General features: G+C 39.3%; 1 protein-coding gene across 2 annotated transcripts in view; it reads right to left on the bottom strand.

The window, feature by feature from the left end:
* Positions 1-21618, bottom strand: part of TRIM66 (tripartite motif containing 66) — a 55880-nt gene that overhangs the window by 20806 nt on the left and 13456 nt on the right. For both annotated transcript variants that reach the window (XM_077783779.2, XM_085580095.1), the window contains exons 2-10: positions 21135-21238; positions 17236-17383; positions 13044-13176; positions 12705-12821; positions 11804-11918; positions 10881-11027; positions 10638-10755; positions 8821-9674; positions 7713-7874 (exon numbers count right to left, since the gene is read on the bottom strand). In XM_077783779.2, coding sequence (XP_077639905.2) covers positions 7713-7874; positions 8821-9674; positions 10638-10755; positions 10881-11027; positions 11804-11918; positions 12705-12821; positions 13044-13176; positions 17236-17383; positions 21135-21238 — 1898 coding nt within the window. The remainder of the gene's footprint in view (positions 1-7712; positions 7875-8820; positions 9675-10637; positions 10756-10880; positions 11028-11803; positions 11919-12704; positions 12822-13043; positions 13177-17235; positions 17384-21134; positions 21239-21618) is intronic.

Raw genomic sequence — 21618 nt, 5'->3', positions numbered from 1 at the left:
TCTGTTACACAAACCAAAGCAAACCCACTCATCTAGGTGACTTCCCTAAGCTGCCTCACATCCTGGAATGTGGGATTTCTTGAAAACAAGACTCTTCTAGCATTCCTGTGAAGCAAACAGAAGCTATTTTACTAAGTGTACAGATCTGTGTCACTTGAATACACAACTTTCCCTTGATTTAATCAGAGTTCATTGGTGTTTCACCTTTACATTTGACTGACTCTATCCTTTTCACTTGACTGCAATACAGTAGGTAGCACTCATTTTAATATAAATTGAGACAATAGAAACGTGTCTATTGTATCTGAATTAGTGTTTAAATTTATTGTTGTACTTATTTCTCCACTAGAGGCCTTTGACTCAGAAGTGAATCTGAGATAGGACCCACCCATTTCCTAAATTTAATTAGAATTTTTCTCAACCTATACTCCATTTGGGATTTTGATATTTTTGTCCATCTTAACCCCGCAGTGGTAAAGACTGCAGCCTAGCCTGAGCTGTCAGATGTGTCTGTATAAATCCTATCTCCTGCCAGGCTTGAATTCCTCTGCTTGCAATGCACAGCACTCTGTGCCAAGACAACACTGCCCTCAGACACTAATTTCCACTTAACAACGGATGCTATTTAATTTCCTCTTTGTCAATTTGCAATAGATGCTACGATGGGAGCTTTGCCTGAAGAGTGACCACTTAATCTGATGAGTCAAAATACACCTGCATTTGAGACAAAAAGGGGTCAGCTCTTCTGCAGAGCCAGGGGAGGTTTGTGCCATTCCAGCACACGGTGCTGCAGTGAGCCTGCTCTGAACTGCCCCTCCATGTAGAAGGCAGCCCAAGGAACACTGGGTTCCTGCAGCCAGGGAATTGGTCATTCTCCCACTCTTGAGTCCAATGGACACCCCTGAATCTAAGCTGTCTGAGCTGTAACAACTTTTTGGAAGCAGCTGGAACTGGTCACATTTGAGCTGAAAATTAGACCACAGCCAGTAAGGAAATGCACCAAAGGAGACCCAAACTTGCCATATAGTCTTTCTGATAGAGCATTCCTAAGAATGCAGAGGTTTCAAACCAAAATTATCTCCACAGGTCAGGAAGTAATCCCCTTCTCAAGGCCACACATCTTAAAGTCCATAAAGATCAAAAATGTTTATTTGCCACCCCAATTTGCTTGTAACAGATTCCTTCAATTGCAGTGACAAATGGAACCTACCAAGTACATGTTTGCCTTTTCATTCCATCACTCATTTTACCACAAGTCTTTTTAAGATTACAAAATTAACATGTGAATTGTTCCCATACCACTCACAAAAAAACTAAAACATACAAGCAGATTTCATGCTGGAGCTGAAGGTGAACTGTAATCAGCCCTTGCCTGTTCCCCTTATTTCAAAGTCCACTGTGAGCATTAATTAAGCCCCTGTGAGGTAGCTAAATATTTATTTAGTCAGGTTCTCCAAAGCATGGATCATCCACAAATTCATGAGTCCATAGGAAGTACCCTACAGCTGTTCTCCATTGGGAATAGCCATGCTAAGGCACGTATGTGGTGGGCACACCACTCAAATTTACTCCCAAAAGTTAACTGGTGACATTCTGGCCATTCAGTTCCTCCAATCACTGCCCACATTTTCATTTGCTCGTTTACGAGCACATGCCATCATTTCATGTAGTGAGACCTGACCCTTTGTGTGCAGCTCAGGTGAAATGTTCCCCCTCCTAAGGCAATTTAGGATCACTCCTGGTTCCAGTGAGAAAAGTTTACTTACTGGGAGTAGTCACTGGGATGACTCCTACTGAAGGAAAAAAAAATAAAAATATGGAGACACACATATATGATTTTTAGAAAGGTGAAATTCATTTGCATGGTGTGGCTATGTCCTTTTTACTCTTCTAGCTAGCATCAGTTTCTTCAGAGATCTTTTTAGATTATATAAGCCAATGTAAAACCTTACTCTTCTTAAAAAGAATAATGAGGCCATCAAACTGCCATCTGTCTTTCCCTCGGGGCAAAAGTTAATTTTGTGGTTATTTTAATGATGAAGCAACATTATGATCTCTCAGTGCAAAATATTAAAACTCACAGTTAAGAACAGACACATTCCATCCTGATCCATGGAGCTGCTGTCAAGTGTGAAGTGAACAATGCACTGGGAACAAGGCTCATTAATAGACTATTAATTCACTCCCTAAAATAATCATTTCTTTTGCCATTAGCAAAAATTTCTCTTTTCCCTTGACAGTTCAGCTAGTTTTTGCAAATGGGATGCCTTTAAAGGATTTATCTGTTTTATAAAAGCTCTATTGCTTTTACATTGCAACATTTGAACAACAACAAGCATTAATTATGCTCTTGGGCAGAGGGTGGCTTCAGCTGTTGGTTAATTTTGAACTTTTTGACATTTTAATGTACAGTCTGGCACATTGAACTACATCTGTGTCACTATAAATGGAATTCATCGTCTCATAATTAATTTTGGTCTGATGATCCTTATAATAGTAGCAGCATCACCACCCCAAAATGCCTGCTACCACAATTTTCTTAGCTATGGTAGTGAAAAGTAAGAAAAATTAACATGCAAAGTGCCTGCAGAGAACAAAAAATAAACATATGGGTTCAGTTCAAATATTTCTTTGATCACTGTTGCATTCCAAAAAGGTCCAGTGTAAACATGCAGCACCAATACAGAAGAATTCTGAGAAGCAAATACTTACCTTGAAACAGTGGGATTAGGATTTGTTAGGATTGTTTTGGCAAAGCCTCAGGGCTGTTGACATTTAGTGTCACTGATAAAGGAAGCTAAAACTGGGAACCGCCAATTCTCTTTGCAATGGGAGAAACTCCACGCTGCAAATGGATGCAGAGTAAGGAACGGCTGCTATTAAGTGGAGCAATCCCCCTGGCAGCTCATTATGCTGGAAGGTTAAACAAATGTACTACTCCAATCCAGTTGCTTAACACAGCAGCACTGATAACACAGGCTGCACATGCTTCCCATTCCCAGCTTCAGAATCCGAAGGATTTCCTTTCCGCTTTCACGAGAAAAAAAGAATCCAAATCTTCCTTAACAATTTGTCTGAATAAACTGGAGCAGGCTTAAAGCGGAAGGAGGAAGAGATTGCATGGAGCAAGCAGCAGCATGTTTTATTTATCTTCTTTTTTTTCAGGTCAAAGGAAAAGGGTTTTGTAAAATTAACATTCTGGGGAATGTTTCTAATTGCATTAAGCATAAAGGCATTTGTGCCATGAACAGTTGCAATTCTGTAAAGTAGAAAACATACTCTGTTGCTTGAGAAATGTATAGTACCCCAAACTCCAGGCTATTGTTTCCTTCATCACTAATTCCTCTAAAATTAATAGTAATCAAAGGGGGGGTGGAAACAGCAACAAGAAAGCCATTTTGATCCCAAGCTGAGATTTGAAGTTCTAGGGTTGGATATTATATTATTATTACTTTCAGTCACTAAGTAATCACAACTACCATCAAATAAAATCTGTACTCTGCTCTCCAGCACCCTTCACACAAATTTCATGTGTTTTTAAAGAAAAAAAGAAGTTCCACCATGAACTGTCACCACATTAGTCTTTCATGAAATGCTACCACAGCATATACTTGGAATAAAAGAGAAGCCTCTCAGAGTGCTCTGAAAAGTGCACCTTGGATATCATGGAATATTCCCTAGGATTTCCCCATTTCAGGTACTTAATGGTGCTTGAGACAAACAGAGCTCTTGAAGTAAGAAGCTGGAACTTGTGAATCAAAAAGAATACAACAAATACAATGCACTACACACCATTTCCACATGTTTACACTTTCTTTACTAATCTTGGTCACCCTGCCTAAAAAATTATTTATCAAAACCACAGAGTATGGGCAAAATGGTCAAACATACGAAGGACCAAAGTACAGAATGGCTTTCACCCAACTCTAGAGGGACAAGCAGTCCCTTTTAAGCTTCAAAAAGAAACTTTCAAGAATAAATACAATGTATACCTATAAAATACAGAGATTATGAATGGGGTGAATACAGAGTGATTATTCACTGTTCTCCCCAAGAGAAAAACAAGAAAGAATCTGAACTATTAGACAAGAGACTTAAGGTAAGCAAACAGAGGAACTTCTCATGCAATTCAAAACTCAGTTGGAGTAGAATGCTGAGGAGTATTCTACTCTAGTATTAACATTGACTCAAAATAGTGAATTAGACAAATTCACGGGCAATGGCTCTATAAAGAACCCTAAACCACAATTGTCTGGGTACAACCTTCAGGGCAGGAAATCCTTGAAGTGCTGGCTTTCAGAACCTGGGGTAGTGGACCATCAGTTTTGTTGTTTCTGATGCCCTGCCCTAAAAATCTGCTGTTGACTATATTTATATAGGATCAGGTGCAGCTGCTCAGTGATAACTTACTAATGCAGTGCACAATATATTCAGAGATTCACTTGAAGAGAAGATGAACAGAGGTAAGGGTCTTGCTGCAAAGTACCAAAGGGGGTGCACTGTATGGACTGTGAGGAGGAGAGACATCCAGCTCACCCTGCATCAACACCAATGGCTGCTGCAGTGGTGCCTGAAGCTCAAATTACAAATTTGTGCTCTAGATGTACAGTAATCATGATATTTCTTCAAATGCTAGATGCAGCCTATAGACATCTTGCTCATCACAGCCAGAAATAACAATTAGGTATGTGCCAACAAAACGAAAACTGTATTTCTCTTATTACTCCTGAAAACACAATTAGGCCCAAAATATCTTATTATTCTTACCCTTATTCCAGAATAGGTGACCTCTCCAGTCCGGTACACAAATTAATAACTTGATATCATAGTATGTAAAAGCAGCAAGATCACATTGCTGCAGAAGGTTGCTAACCCTTTCCACAAAACTTCTAAAACTAATTGAGCACATATTCCTCCACACTGCAAATTAGCAATTCCACAGCTTGTGTAAAATCTGTTTGCTAGAGTTTGGCACAACTCCCTAGAAATGCAATGCAGGTAAAACAAAAGTTATTCAGAAATTTGTTCTCTGTCTTGCTGGCATTCTTACTGGAGGGGCTGGGTATTTGACAAGCATGGAGACAGAACAACTCCACAATCCAAACCAGAGGTACTGGCTATGTGAGTGAAGCATTCTGACAGAGGAACATGAAGAGAAAACTGTATCCATTTTCCACATTAGCAGAAAGCTTTCATCCCTAGTGTGGCATTCTTAGAAAGGTGCTAATTAAGACCAGACTTAAGCAAAGTACAGCACTTAACTTATACAAACAATCAATGGTCTAAGCATAGAAACATTTATTCCACACCAAAAAAAAATTAATTCACAGAAAAATAGAGGAATATACAGGAAGGCAGAAAGACTGACAAAATACCACCATTAATGTTCCAAAATGAGCAAAACAAAATTAAAACTATCCCAAACTGTGTTGATCATGAGCTACTAAAGCATCTTATCTGTACTGCTTTACAAATAAATATAACTCTGTATGCAGACAATTCATCTAGTTATCAGTCAATAATATCAAATTTGTACCATAAACAGGTTTCAAAATTAATGCACAGAAGTATAATAATTACATGAGCAATAAAGTCTTGCCCCACTCCAAAATAAAGGAAACCACTGAGTTAAAGAAAGCTTTTATTTCTGACCTTTCTCGATGTGATCTTGGCAATCACATCACTAAACAGTTAATTCAGGTGAACACTGCTTTCTCTTTAATGAAAGAATCTCAGCAGCTAGGGAATTCTGTACTCCACTAGGAATACTGTGCCTAGCTGAAGGCTGCCAGATTTCAGCAGAAATGCAACACAAGGCCACAAAGTCCAACAGCAATTTTTCTACAAAAGACAGAATAGTTCTTCCTCAGGCAGTAGGTCTATCCAGCCATTTTCTCTACCATATTTTTCAGGTATTTCAGACTTGTCCACATTCACTTTCTCCATGTCTTCCAAGACAATCTTGAGAGAGAGGAAATGTTCTGAATATAATCCATGTGAGAGCACATGGACAAACATCTACACAATTTTTTGTCTGGAGATGAGTGTGAAAACATTTAATCAGGTGAACCAGATGAGAATGAACAGATACATTCCCTTGTTCTTAAACAGGAACCAATCTCCCATTTAAACTCAGATTTAATCCAATTGTCAGGTAAAAGCACTCAGACATCTTTAATGAGCATTCATGAAGAATATATTTCAAGGGTTTACTTGCTGTGCTTTTTCCCTTCATCATTTCTAATTTGCCAGAGCTGTCAATATCTTCACTCCACCCAGATGTCTTCATCCCAAACATCTCATTAGAAGAGATGGGGACAAGCACAGATGGGGTTCTGTAGCTGTTGAACATTCTCCCTTCTTGAAGAGGTACCAGGCACCTCCAAAAACCAGACATTCCCATGCTTTCTGCACAAGAGCACACACTTCTCAGCACCATGAGAAAAAAAAAATCCTTTTTTCTTTTCCCTAGAAGCATCCTCCTTTCACCACCTTCTCAACTTCTACAGCAACAAATCAGCCTTTTCTCCTTTATTACTCCTGCTTTTCCCATGACTACACTAGTCTCTCTCTCTTGCACATCTGCCTCCATTTTCTTTCCTCTTTCTGATGTTTCTTGCTTAAGCTGTCAGGAATAACCTTCCATTACAGGTCCATAAAACAGATTTCTTCATGGCTTTCAAATCTGATTTGCACTCTGCTTCCAGGCCCATATCTCTGCAACTCCCAAAGGGATCTCCAACAATTCTCTGGATGGGTATTGCATCATAAATGTTTCATCAACAAAGTCACATACAAAAGAAGGAAAAATAACTTGCTTTTTGAGGATAGAAAGAAAAGACAAGTACTTCCACAATATTCCACAGACAAATTCCAAGGGAAAAAAAGCTATGAAAGCCTTCTACAAGGTACACAAAATGAGTCGTGCACTGAAGTAACAAACAGATTTGAAAAAACAGAATGTGATGTGTTGCTTGAAGTGTTTTAAACAAACTGTGCAGAGAAGTAAAAGGCAGATTCTCTGCTTCAAAAGCACAGGTGATATCCATGGCCAGTAAGGGTCTACTGATAACTATTGGCCTTCCTGGTTGCGTTCATGCTGCTCCTTCAATGGTCAGAGCCTCACAGTAGGTGAGAAGAACAAAGCCTGGCTCTATTGTGTATTCAAATATTCTAGATCTACAGAAATTGTGATTTTTCTGCTTATATATGAACAATGAGAAGAAGTATAACAATTTCAGGCACCCTGCCTTCAGCAGTAATTAGTGGTGTTGTTTCTGAGGCAACTATTTTGAAGACTGCTTCTCAGGCCTGATTTCATCAGCACCTTTGATTCCCGATTTATTTTTTTCAAATTAACTACTTCTAGTACAGTAGTTAGCAAGTCCTAGTAATTAAATCCCTAGACATAGAAGCTAGGCAGAATTTAAGCAGTGAAGAAATAGAGTATCTATTTATTTGCCAATTCAGGTCTAACAATCATGGCAGCCAGACCTAAACACCGTCAGCCTCTAGAAGAGTTGCTCATCCTGGCACCGTACTGGGAGATGCACGCAAGGTTAGGGCTGTGACTGTCTTCCAAAACTTACAGGACATTTGGCTGACTTTTACTGCATTTAATTTTTTTCCACCTGATTGCAAACTCCAATGCCAGATTCAATATTATCAAATAATGTTTTCCCTTTAATGTTTTTTTAAGATGCTCTTTATACCTTTCTCACTGGATGGCAAGTTGATTGCTGCAGTGTGCTCTCAGGGGAGTGGCTCCTGCCACTGCCTGCTTCATCCAGTGATTGTGACAGGGAGGGACAGTCAGTTTTGTCAAGAGGAATGACAGGCTTCTGGGCACCAGCTTCTGTGGAGCTCTCACAGACCTGCAAATCACAAATGAGAATTTGTCTTTTCAACAGTAACAGGATGAAAAACAGTAACAAATTTGCATCAATTCACAACATACACATTATGAAAAGCTCAAAAAGCCTCTAAAATAGAGATGCTCAAGGCAACCTTAAGCAGAGAGAAAAGTGGAAAAAGTTTTCTCTCAAATATTAATGAACTCTTAAAAAAAAGAAAAAAAGACTCATTAAAGCTGCTGAAATATACAACTACACCAAAAGCTTGCAGTCTGTCCTTGCAGGTTATCTACTTTGAGAACTATTCAAGGTGGCAGTTCCACGGAATTTACAGAATGGAAAGTCCGAGACACCCTTCCACCATTTAAAATGAATTTCCAAGCCACTTTATTCTGCAGCTGCCTTGTAGTTTGGATGCTCACCACCAAGGACTGTCCCTCTTTCAAAAGCAGGCTCCTTACTAACAGGAAAAGGGAAGAGATGAGCCCTGCTGACAAAACTGTAGCACAACAGCATGTGTAGATAATGATGATAATCTTAAATGACATGAAATCACTCTCAGACCAAGAAATTGTCTTCATTCTCTACAATAATAATTCAGAATCTAATGCTTTTTAAGGACTCAGGGTTTAATGTTTCTAGTAAAAAAAGAGTTGAAATGCAGAGTGAAACTACTGCAGTCTTTCAGTCACCTATTTACAAAGGAGGAGTGATGGTTCTTTTATTCTCCCGTTTTGCTGCTCGCCTTGTCTATTTGAGAGATTCAGATCTTTGGGATCCAGGGTGGTTATGCAGCACTTCACAGAAATTTTGGCCCAATCTACATGAGGCATGAAGCCTCTCTGCTGCATACACAGACAAGATGCCAACAGAAAGTTCACAGAAACACATGAAATCTCAAAGGTGTGTCCAATTTCTGAACTTACACTGACTAAATGCAGTAGGAAATTACTTTGAGAGAACATACTTGTGCTTCATCTTGGACTTGTTGCTGTGCTGGACCTGGCTGCCTCACTATGTAGTTGATCTGACCAACTATGGTCTGTTGAACGTGCTGAGGCGGCTTGGCTTGGTTCAGCTGCAAGCTGGACTGTCCCTGGGCCTGCAGGAGAAGCTCCAGATCCTTTTTCATCTCCTCCAGCTCCAACTGGTGGTTCACGATGTCCAGGCTCTGCTGGATGACTTGTTTGTGGGTGCTCTCATCATGCCCTGCCGGGGGGGATGCCAGTGGCAGCTGCTGCGGGGGTGGCTGCAGCACATGGTTGGATTTTATCTTCTGGACATGGCTCAGCTGCATTCCCACAGCTGATGTCTGCAAAGAAGCCTGTGGGTGGCTCGTGGGGACTTGCTGAGCCTCGTGGGACACGGCAGCACAACCCTGCTGCAGCTGCTGGGGTGGGAAGGGCTTTGCCACCCTCCCGGACACGTTCTCCATCTCCGAGCGCGGCTGCTGCTCCAGCCCGACCTGCGGGAGCTTCGCGGGCTGGGGGGCACCCCGTGGCTCTCTGTCCTGGGGCTGCAGGCTGTACTGCAGAGGGAAGTGCTGCTGATGAAGTGCAGGAGGCTGGTGGAAGCTCTTGTGGTGGCTCATGTCTTGGTAGGAAGGCTGGGCTTTGTTTGGGTGGGGAACGCTGAGGCAGTGGGAGCAGCACACGGGTGCAGAACACGGCATCGCAGGGGGGAACTGGTGTGGCTGGCTGCTCTCCAGCTGGGAGGCTGGGGAGTGGTGCCCATGGTACAGAGAGGGTTGGAACCCCTGAATATTTCCACAGAGTAGCACATCTGGGTGAGATATGTGTCCACCTTCCATTGTGAAACCTCCTGGAAAAAAACCCAGCAAATTTACTCCCTCCTATGGCCTTGACAAATGCATACAATAAAAACTGTACACAAGGAAATGGCCACCATGCACATTTCAAATATAAAAGATATTCAAATATTGCATGCAGTCTGCCAACATCTATTCAAAACAAATTTTCCAATATTCATCTAGTTATTTCAGTTTACAACAAACTCTCACCGATGTCAGTGGAACTCACAGTTGAATTACCCAGCAAACACTTTGAAAAATTGACCCTATTTTATCTTAACCGATGGATATGGCTTATACTTTCATTTTTACAGACGTATGAGCTTATCTTCTCATCCATAAGCACGTGTACAAAAGACAGCTTCCAGGGGGCAAGGTAAAAATAAAAGAGATTAATGCTATGTAGGTGAGACTCGTAAAAACTGGAAATAGAAGTGACTTATGAAATTATCTTGTCCATGCTTTTCATCAAGAGATTATTCCCTGCAACACTTTGATAGCATTTTACCCCTTTTAGGTTTTAATACCTTAAAATGGGAAGAGAACTGCTCTTTTAGATCAGTGATCAGCCCACTGAGCTGAATTTACAGTAAAAACCCATTGCAGTTGGGAAATCTGTAGCTGCTGGGAAACCAAGTCACAGTATGGACATCTGTTATATAGCTAACACTGCAATTGTTGAACAGTGTCTTAAAACCATCTTTGTGCCTTTCAATTGCAATGTCTCAACAGTGCTCAGCTCATTTGGCCACTAAGAGAGTGAAAGCACCAGACACCTCAATGGTCTTTTGGTGAGTGGATATAAATGGAGAGAAAAAACAGGAAAGTTCAGCCACACTAGTTTTTCTTCAGAACATAGCAAGAGTTTCAAAACTGGAGGTCAAAACAAAAAAGGAGGGCCCTTTAGGGGAGGTACTGTATTGGCTGCATCTGTCTAGCCTAGCTTTGGGCATTTGCCTACTATAATTTCTTACCCAAATTGGAGAGTTGCTTAGTCCAGTAGGAGGGATCCCAAGCAAACCTGATCTTCAGAGGAGGGCCCATGTCTGTGTTACAGTTTGTCTCCAGCAAGCGCTGGATCTGAAACACAATCTGGTGATACATTAAAGGACAATGATTTTATTCACAATTCTAAGGCAGTGAAAAATGTTTCATTTGATCGACATCAGAACCTTAAAACAGTTCTCACAATTATGCACAACAAGAATTGCTCTTACCAGTTCCTTACTGAAGAGAAATGGGATGGTTTTTTTACTACACACGGCCCAGCTGATGAAGTTCTGGACATGTTCTACCTGTCTGCCTAAGACCACAACACCTTGCAGCTGCTGCTCCAGCCTCTGCTTCCTCTCACTGGTGATTTTCTGTTAATAACATGAATCAGTAGAAAAGAGCTGTCATTCTTCAGACATGGATAACAGATGCAATCATTGGCACTGCATTATGTAGTATTTGCAGCAGTACTGTTCTTCAAAATCTCTTTAATCCACCCATCACAGAAAGGAAGCAAATCCAGCTCAGGAGATAAGTCTGAGTTCAGGAAGAGCAATGACTTCTCCAGGAGCAAACAATCTGCATCATTCTGGCCTTGGTTTAATAGAATAACATAACCCAAGAAAGCTGTAGATGTTGGATCAAATCTGCACCCGGGCCACTTTCTCGTCTGGAAATCCTGACCAGCAGTTTTTCTCCTCAACACGTTTCAAAATAAAATCTCCTATATTTCAACTGAACATGCAAAAACTGAAGAGTCAAAACTCAAAAGTTCTGTTATAGAAATTAGACCAAAGAATCATTCCTGAAACAGGGGATTAATTGTGCTGCTAGTGGACTCCTACAAACTAAACATTAAAATCACAAGCTGGTTTGTTTTCTAAGTACTCAAAAGGTGCACACATATTCTCTGTAAATGCATTAGAAACCGTGGTTAACTCATGATAAGGAAACGTTTTGCCAATTTGCCCTGAATCTTTGTCAACCATTGATTCAACAAAGTCTGCAGAAAAAAAACCTCCAAATATTAAAAAATATAAGGAATGGGACAATAGCTCCCACAGTCTATATTCTTTCCACTGGCACAGGAATTAAATTTAATTTAGTTTGATTTCCCAAGGTATCAAATGAAACTAGCCTTACTTACTTCCAGTTGTTCAAGGAGGATATTTGTTCGTTTATCGATTTCATTCATCAGAACCATCTTGGCCATTTTTATTTGGTTTTCCACCTTTTTGTACAGATGTTTTACTTCAAGCAACCTATAGGTAAGAGGTACACATCCCTGATGTACCATTTATTCACTGGTCAGCAGTTATTTGCTACAAGACCTGATCTGTCTACTGACAGAACCGCAGTGAAAGTTGTATCATCATTTCCCAACAGTTCTCCCCCACTTCTCTGAACCCTGACCACCCCTCTCTGGATGTGACATGTTAATGCTGATGGATTCTCTCAAATTGGAGAGTTGCTTAGAACATGCCAAGAACAGCCTTTAGCTTTTTTTCAACAAATACATACATAATATATCCAAAATGTCCAGTTTATACTAGATTATAAGTAATATAAATAGGTTGGTACTCTTGAAATGGTTTTATTAATGCAGAAGAGATCCAACCACTACAAAATGCATAATCAGTAGCTGAAATCCAGTTCAAATAATTAAATATTTTCAATTTTATATTCATCTGGATAAAAATGCACATTGTTTTGAGGTTTCCTGAAGAAATAAGGTATCGTAAAAATTATCATTATTTGCAATATTGCCATCTTATAGCTCAGAAATAGATTATAAAAAGAAATCTCAAGTCTGAAGTCAGCTGTCACATGCCTTACAAAGAGTATGAATCCTGTATTTACAACACCATGACTTGTCAGTACCACTTAAATGTGAATTTGATATTTTTAATCTTCCTATTCTTTTCTACCCTCCAAGAAAAAAAAATAGATGCTGCATTTAATTCCATTAACCTACATTTATTGAAAATATTATTTTTACAGATCACCTACTTCCATGAAAAAAAAAAAAAAGAAAGCGTAGCAATTACCTGTCTTCAATCTGTTTAGCTGAAACCTGAATCCCATTTTTTTTCTCCTCCACCTTAGTTATGACATTCTCCAGGATAATTCTCTGATTTTGCAGTGCTTCCTCAAGATGCCTGAACCTGTGAAAGAAGGGGAAATAGTCATCTGTGGTTTCCCAGTTCATGAGTGAACAGGTGAGAGCAGGGAGGGTTTCTGCCAGGGCAGTGAGACAGCTGGGCTGAGTTTGCTGTGGCTTTTAAATTCAGAGCAGCCTGCAGCTTTAGCTGGCAAGCACAGGTGAGAAGAGTGAAAACACAGGTGAGAAGTGCTGAGTGTGGTGAGGCTGGCTGGCAGCCCGGTACCTGTGCTCCCTGTGCTCGGACAGGAGGCAGCTGCGGCAGGTCAGGGTGTCGCAGGTCTCACAAAACACCTTCAGTGCCTCCTGGGGGTGCGCTGGGCAGAACAAGCAAAACTCCCTTCCTTCATCTCCAGCTGCTGAGGAATGCAAAGCGAGGTTGTCACCCACAAGGAGAGCTCACAAAGAGAGCAACCAACCATTTCATGTCAAGTCTCGATAACATTTTTTTAAAGGAATCATCTGATTATCTGATGTTGGGTTTGTTCGCATTTTTTCCTTACACATCCTACAAACTGAGGACACCAGGAACAAACCATTAAAACAAATCATACTGTCCTCTAAACTCTTATGAGTTTAAAGTATCATGATTTGGAGCACCTGCCTCAACTTTAAATGCCCTGGTCTAGTAAACCACTCGGCAAAACTATTGTAAAATGTAGAATAGCAAATATATTCAATAAACTTGCAGTCACAGCAGAAGCAAGGAGATCCTTTGTTCTTAAAAAGTCACATGAGCAATTGTTTTCCAAATTTGTGCTTGTTGCAATGCAGTTCATAAACTTCTGCAGCTGGGGCTGATGTTAGGCCCTAAAATCTGTTCTTTAAAGGATTTTCTAAAGACTAATGTGATAAAGAGTAAGAATGGACAGTGGACATGCAAAGTGGAAGCATTATTTCTGTACAATCTATTCTTGCCTTTTTTCTGAACTGTTTCAGAAAGAAGGAACACTGTCAACAAAAGACGTCAGAAAAACACAAAGATAAACCATGGCAAAGCCAACCCTCTACCACCAAAGAAAGGCTTGGTTGCTTCCTTACAGTACTCCAACAAAGACACTATCCCATTACTCTTTACCAACATGTGAGAAATTAAACAAAACAAGCATTTTTAGATAACACATTGATTTAAAAATTATGTAAAGGCATTAATAATTTATACATTATTATCTGCTCATATGAAATAAGAAATATTTCCATTTTCCCACACCAAACCTCTTATATACACATTTTTAAAAAACCAACCTGATGCAGAGACCATACTCTCATCCTGTAGAAAAATGAAGCCTTTTATAGATTCAGAAGTGATAACTAGTGCAATTTCACAGACCCACAGAGTGCAGCAAGCTATACTGGCTCAGCCACTTCATTTTCAAATTGTAAATATCACAACAGAGAAGTAGAAAGGCTAAGAAAATTTCATGGCTAACAATGACAACAAAAATATGGAGAAAATCCATGCCACTCTCTAAATAAACACGTATCAAATTGCCCAGTTTTTAGATTGCTATCTACTCTAAATATTTCTGAGGAGCTTGATTTATTTCCTCCAGTTCAATTGACTTTTGTTGCACCTTCTTAACAATGTGCAGGAAGATAATTTGTGACAGATTAGGCCAAGATTTTATGAAACAGCCTTATATTGCTTACATTGTTATGAACTATTTACTGCAGTACCATGCTTTATTCTTCAGGAAAGTTTATTGGTTTATGTCATTATTGAATCAAATGCTAATAGATAGCATTACTAAAGGAGGAAATTAGATTAGGTTTTTTAATGCCACTCCAATATTTTCTACTAGAAAGGATCAAACTGAATTCACCTTGACAGCAAGTTTTTTTCTCATTATATTGCAAATATGCACTTGTGTATTAAAACCTGCAGCTGACAAGCAAATAACAAGGTAGTACAACCAATATATATCCAAGGAGGATGTCAAAGATCATCTCCTATGTGATCAGATTTTACATCTTAAAAGGGAAAAATTAAAAAGACCATAACAACTTTCTGACAGTTTATGGGCTGGAAAAGCTTTCCAAAATGTTCAGTGTCTGCAGAGCATACAAGCTGTTTTTTCTGTAAACTCAAGATCAAGTTTTCCATATTAAACTCAAAGTGATAATGAGATATGGTCTTTAAGGTCCAATATAATGAAGTTAAATTCTATACAATTATTTCCCCCTTTTTTTCTCTCTGAAGGGTTCTTTAGACTTTGGGTGATTGCAGTCATCCCAGAGAATTCATTGGGGTTTTTTAATACCATGTCAGATTTAAGAGACAAGTAGATTTCAAATGCAAGCTAAGAATAAAATCAGTATTATCTAACTGCAACACAGACCCACAGCCTCTGCCACCAGTAATCCCCTGAATCAATTGACATATCAGTGAGAACTGCCACTGAGCCATGGTATTCTTGACCTACTTTTTACTCAGCTCACAACAACACTTTTCAGTTTTTAAATAAGTTTAATACTTAGAAAATCAGGTACTAAACAAGTGAACAACCCTGTTTTTTTCTAGAAGCAAAAACCTAACCACAACTACCCATCTTAGCTTCTTAAAAAGAACCTCCCTTGGTAAGCAGAGAAAGCTCAGCTGCCCTAAATTCTGATAATTCATCATGGGAGTTACCATTTTCTACAGCCTATATTTTCTTTATCTCAGATGTATCTCTTGAATAATTAACAGAAAGTTTTAAATCTCTGCTCCTCAGATCAGTTTATGTCAATTTTGGAAAAGCAATCTTAGCTAGTAGAGTTCTGCCTCCACTTCCATAATTCTCAATGACTCAGACCCCTCTCAAGAAAAGCTCAAAAAATAGTTGATTAAAATTGCTAGAAGTAGGAAGGATTTAATGGTTTTGGTGAGGGTTTTTTGCTACTTCATTTCTGACCCAAGGAATCTAACACTGCCAGAAGAAGGTCTGGCCCTTGCAAGGGAAATGGCAAAAGATAGAACAGTTTAAAAGTGCCAGACCTCTTAATAATTTCAAGAACTTGCAAAGAAGGTGACTGTTTTCAGAACACCCTGCACCACATAAATCTTTCCTGACTGACAATGCTGTGGGTTTATTTCCAGAAAAAAAAAAAACAAACAAAAGTCTGAGTTCTGGTATATCCCAGTATTTGCTTTTTTGAAGTGTTCTGAAGGCAAATCTGTTGTAAATAGATAAAACATACATTAATAATAATAAAAATAATACAAAAGCACAAATAACATTCCAAATAATTTCTATATTAACTAGTCTATATATGAACTACCAAGCTCCTTGTTCATGTTTTGTTCAGCACATGTAATTTAGTACTAAAGTAAAATTCTCTCATGTTTTTATGTGTCTGCATATTTTTATTTATATAGCACACACAGACCCACAGCTAAGCCACACATGATTTCTTACCAGTATTTATCAACAATATGAGGTGGTAATCTTTGCTAAAGTGACATGAAACTATAAACAGTTGGAGCCTCAAAACCACAGTCCTTATCTTGTCATCAACTCAAGAAGAAAAACATACTGTCCATCCAATCAGGACATTTGAGAGGAAACTGGGGGACTTCAATTTATATTATTCTTTAGAAAAGACACAAAAATATTTAAAATGTAATTTGTGATTTTTATTATTACCATTCTATAGACTTTTTTGTTTATACTCTATTTAGCAATTGCATATTTTATCTCAAGTGCCTCAAACTCTGCTTGATATGACCACCCAGTACTTAATAAAACTCCTTCTATAGCAAGTCACTTCTTCTACAAGAAAAATCCTAAAGGAAATAAAAATAATCAGTGGGCTTTTTTAATTCCTTTTTCTGTCCATCTTCCTTATGAAGAAGAATAAGCACGCAGCACAAATTCTTATTTTTATCTAGAAATTGCTTATATAAGTTTAGGTTAACATACTCTGCAGCAGATTTCTGACATAGAAGTAAAGGAAATAATGACTAATAATAGGAGATAGTAATACTTTCTGCAGTATTGTATATGGATGAGACATATTTGTCAGTGGGCTTAATTTGTGCTTGCTCAAGCATAAATTGAAAGGAGCATCCTGTAGTGATCACAGCACACACCTTGTCCAAATGCACAGGAATTGCTTTGTCATGGTTTTCTCAGTGAAATTACCCAAACAGGGACAGAAATGCTGAAAGGGCAAGGCCTGTTGCTGTTGTAGCCCTCCTGAGCCATCACTCCATAGATGGGAAAGGCACACGGAGAAGATCCTGTCTGTCAAACACAAATATCCAAACTTTTTTCCAGTACCGTGGAATGCCAATTGTGGCAGTGGCCCTAAAGTTGGAGAAAAATCACCTGATCTCTTGTTGGCACTTACATATCCTTCTGAGTCACACAGAACCTGCATCTGCTCCTTTTGCAGCTGAATAACTGATACGAGAAGAAAGCAAATATCCCCAGTACCTGTGCAGCCTTTCAGGGACAAAGACAGGAAGGGGTCTCCAGGCTCCTGGCCATGTCTGTGCTCCTCTGTGCATGAGCTGCACAACCACTTATTGCATCTCGTGCAGAGACTGTGAGCAGGTCTCTTCTCCTTGCACATGGAGCAGCTCTAAGAACAAAAAGTGCAATTACACACGCGCATGACAAATCAGCTGTACAAACTGCTGTCCTTAACAGATTGTGATTCACATTGGTGAGCTTAATAATTTTTGGCCTCAGACTAAAACAATTCAAGTTATTTTAAGAGTCTGGTTGTAACTGTGTAACATTGAGAAAAATACATAAAACATCCTAATGGTGAGACAATCTAGAAAACAATGTGGGACACCCACACACTATTAACGAAAATCTTAGTTCCTATATTTAAAGAGTTGACCAGAAATTAGCTCAGTTTCTATCTTGATATCACATGTGGTGGAGCCTAAAAAAAACTTTTATAACCAAAATGCAAGAATATTTAAAATGGGGAACAAGGATTGTTATATTTTAAAAAGTGACTAATTTAAAATGTACCCACCTAGGTCCAGCTTAGGAAAAAATTAAGGAAACACAAGATACAGGAAGACCTGGAAACCTTAATTCAGTATTCTCTTCATTGATTCTACAATGTAGGGAATGTCTTTTGCTATATAGGTCGTGCTGCCTGGACATGTCACAAGAGGGAAATGAACAGAGGAGCACAGAAATGAAGTGGGTATGTCAACATCTGGTATCCAGAAGGAACTCAAGAGTAATTTCAAGGACTTCAATGGTAATTCCTTTTAAAAGGATTTGCTCTAGGCAATAACACACGTTGTTTCAAAACCCACAATATTAATGTATTTGGCTCACCAAAGTCACAAATAGGTGCTCATGGGCAGAGTGAGCACAGTGATATAAAGTTACCATTATCAAAGCATAAAAAGCAAAGCTTTACCACCACTTTATTAAACTGAAGCATTTCCTTCACTATTACAATATATCTATGTACACACACATATATCCTCAATATTGCTTCTACTCACAGCTGCTCAAGCAAAGAATAGATGGCAAAATCACTTCCTACGGTGTCCTTTCTGCTGGGCATCAGCTGATCTCCAGTTCAGCTGTGAGCTGAAATATTCACATCCCAACTATTTGATGTGAAATGTGAAGAGAAGGATACAGCCTGTGGTCAGCTCAGAACCCCTGATGCAAGTTCTGGTGAGTGTAAGGGAAGGGTTTCTCCCCATGGTGGCTCAGGAAATAGAAAGTCTGAAAAAAAGAACTATTGCAGTTCTTAGCTGGTGTCTCAGTTTTAAATCACAGCTTTAACACTTAGTGGAACACCCACATCCACCTAAATTCTGTGACACAAGTGAGTCAAGGTCAGATTCACTTCAGCGCAAGAAGAAAAATTTTTTTTTGCTAAAATGAATTTAAATTTTATCATTTCCTTCCATGGGTCTGGCATTTCACAACAGTTCTTTTATCAAACCATTACTGAAGAGTTTCTAACAAACAGGTTGGGCAATTCTTGACAATAAGACAACAAAGCAAAGTTTTAAATATGTTTAATTGTTTAGAGAGGGAATTGTTTGTGCAAGCCAATATGCTATTTTAGCCATTTGCTTATCACCAATGTTTTCCAAAGGGTACATACAAGAATTCAAACCAAAAAGCCTAATAAAACTTATAAAACCAAAATGCAAGAATATTTAAATTGGGGAACAAAGACTGTTATATAAAAAGAAGTGACTAATCTAAAATGTACCCACCTAGGCCCAGCTTAGGAAAAAGTTGAGGAATGCTCTGCCTTCTCTGCCATAACCAAAAGTGCTGAAGCACAGGTTTACCTGCAGCAGTTCAGCTGTCAGTCTGACTGGAATTTGTATGGACACTGTACTGTGTTTACATCACTTTTAAGTTGCAGAGTGTTCCCAGAGTTGCATTATTTATGATGTGGAAGTGGACTTTTGAGCAAGAGATTCTGAATTTTGTATTTCTGAAACTGCTGCTGCTGGCATGTAGCATATTCTGTCATTCATGCTCCACTCTCCCACACACAGAGACACTTTGCTGCTTCCAAAGACTTTGTTACAAGCCTTGAGAGACTCCCATTTGAACACAGACAATGATGGCAGCTCAGATGTGTCTCAGATGGCTGATCTGGTGCTCCTCCGATTGGTGTCACCGGTGGTGAAACTGTGGCTTTAATTTGGAGTGTGGTGGTAGTGGTTAGAGATAGCAAGCAAGCAAAGCTACATGATTTGACTTAATAAAAAGGAAGCTGAAAGCTCTGAAGGTTCATAAGTTGCTCTAGGGTACTCCTATGCTCCAGTGAGGAATTTGCATTACTGAACTGCTCTTAGGACTCCTGAGGGATTACAGAAAAAAGAAACCTCCTTTTAAGGATGGCAATCTAATGCTTTTGAAGACATTAGATATTCTCATTTGATTTCCTTTTTACACAAATTCTCATTGAAAAGTAAATGATGCAAGTCACAGTAATTAAGAAGTCCCAGTATAATAAGTGCATTTTAAAAAACTCAGCAGTATCTTGTGAATTTTCTTCCTCTCTTTGGTGAGTGCATGTGAATCCACCCCCTCCTTGCTTTAGATCAACTTAGGCTGCACTCTACAAGCAATGTACACCTGAAGATGTCAATACAGTTTGCTTGCCTTAATTATTTTTTATGTCCCAGAACACTCTGTGGATTAGGTTACACATTCTTTACTTTTTAACAATACCCAACTTTCTCTGTTCCTCCTCTCCGCCCAAACTAGTGGCAACTACACAGCTGAGAATAGTCCTGCCTGTTCACTGAGTATTTAACAGAAGTTAAATCCACCTATGTACAGTGCCAATTCAAGGCAAAAGTAATAATCCAACACCTTCCTTTGAATCCATTCCCCAGTGGGAAACTGCAATATGATGTGACTTTTTTATCATTAAAGCAGACAATCAGAAAATTATAACTGCTCACATGACCTAATGGGTGATGTTGGTGTAATAATTTAGTCAAGACTCAGCTCCTGTGGCTGGCAGGTAGAGAGGGGGGATCATCCCCTCTGCTCAGCCAGAGAGGCCACATCCAGAGAATTCTCCTCACTTCTGGTCTCCATAACTCAAGAGAGACAAGGAGCCTCTGGAGAGGGTCCAGCAGAGACCACAAAGGGGATGAGGGATCTGGAGCCTCTCTCCAATGAGGAGGGGCTACAGGAGCTGGGCCTGGTTAGCTGAGAGAAGGCTGAGAGGGGATCTCGTTTATGTTTATAAATATCTCCAAGGTGAGCTAAGAGGATGGTGCCAGACCCTTTTCAGTGGTGCCCAGTGACAGAATGAGGAGCAATGGCCATAAACTGAAACAAAGGAAGTTCCAGTTCAAAATGAAGGTGTCACCCTTCACACTGAGGTTGCAGAGCACTGGAAGGGCTGCCCAGGGGGGCCATGGAGTCTCCATCTCTGGAGACATTCAAACCCACCTGGATGAGCTCCTGTGTCACTGCTCCTGTGACCCTGCCTTGGTAGGGTTGGACTGGATGACCTCCAATGATCCTTTCTAATCCTAACAATTCCACAGTTGTTTACTTTGAGTTGAGAGCTAAAAGAGGACAATGAGGAATCCAAGACCTTCAGTACCTTCCTAATATGTTGTCACAGTTACATTAGTATCAATAGTTTTAATGGACTATTTAAAATACAGAGAGTAAAACTCATTCTTAACTAAAGTTTTAAAATTACTATGAAGGCAGTATGTCCATCTCTGGTAATGAAGTAATTACAGTGCTGCATATTCAAACTGTAAGAGAATCTTTGTTGTTCAAAACAAAATTTGTTCTGTTTTCAGTGCTCATCTGTCAGTGTTTCAACAAACCACAACTTAGTGGCTTTCACTTACCTTTGCCATAGCTGAATCACCAATGGGAAAGTCCTTGAGGAAGAAATTCTCAACTACATCCCTTGCAAAGCAGGTCTGATTGCACACAGGGCAGGAAAGGATATCTGAATTAAAAAAAAAAAAAAAAAAAAAAAAAAAAAAAAAGAAAACGATCAGAAATAAAGCACAGGCATGAGAACCAGGAAATTATATAAACCACCACACTTAGTGTTGTGGCTTTTTTGGATCACAGGGGCAGTTCCAGGAAACTAAGGCATTCTTCAAGCCCTAAGTGGCTAGACCTGGTTCAATATATAGAAAATAAAAAGCAACAAATTCCTAGAAAACCACCATATTTCAGTTGACTGATTCCCATGTTTATTGATGATATCTGCATGTCCAAATTCTCACCTGGCTTGGAAATGATTAAAACTGAGCTGCTCTTTAAACTGTAACCCCTTGTTACAAATTTACTTGTGCTTTCTGAGATTTTCTGTGGCTCTAG

The sequence above is a fragment of the Lonchura striata genome, chromosome 5 (assembly GCF_050655825.1).
Source record: "Lonchura striata isolate lonStrDom1 chromosome 5, ASM5065582v1, whole genome shotgun sequence".
Lineage (NCBI taxonomy): Eukaryota > Metazoa > Chordata > Aves > Passeriformes > Estrildidae > Lonchura > Lonchura striata.
Note: the sequence above shows the minus strand (reverse complement) of the source record. Positions and strands in the feature narration are given on the sequence as shown.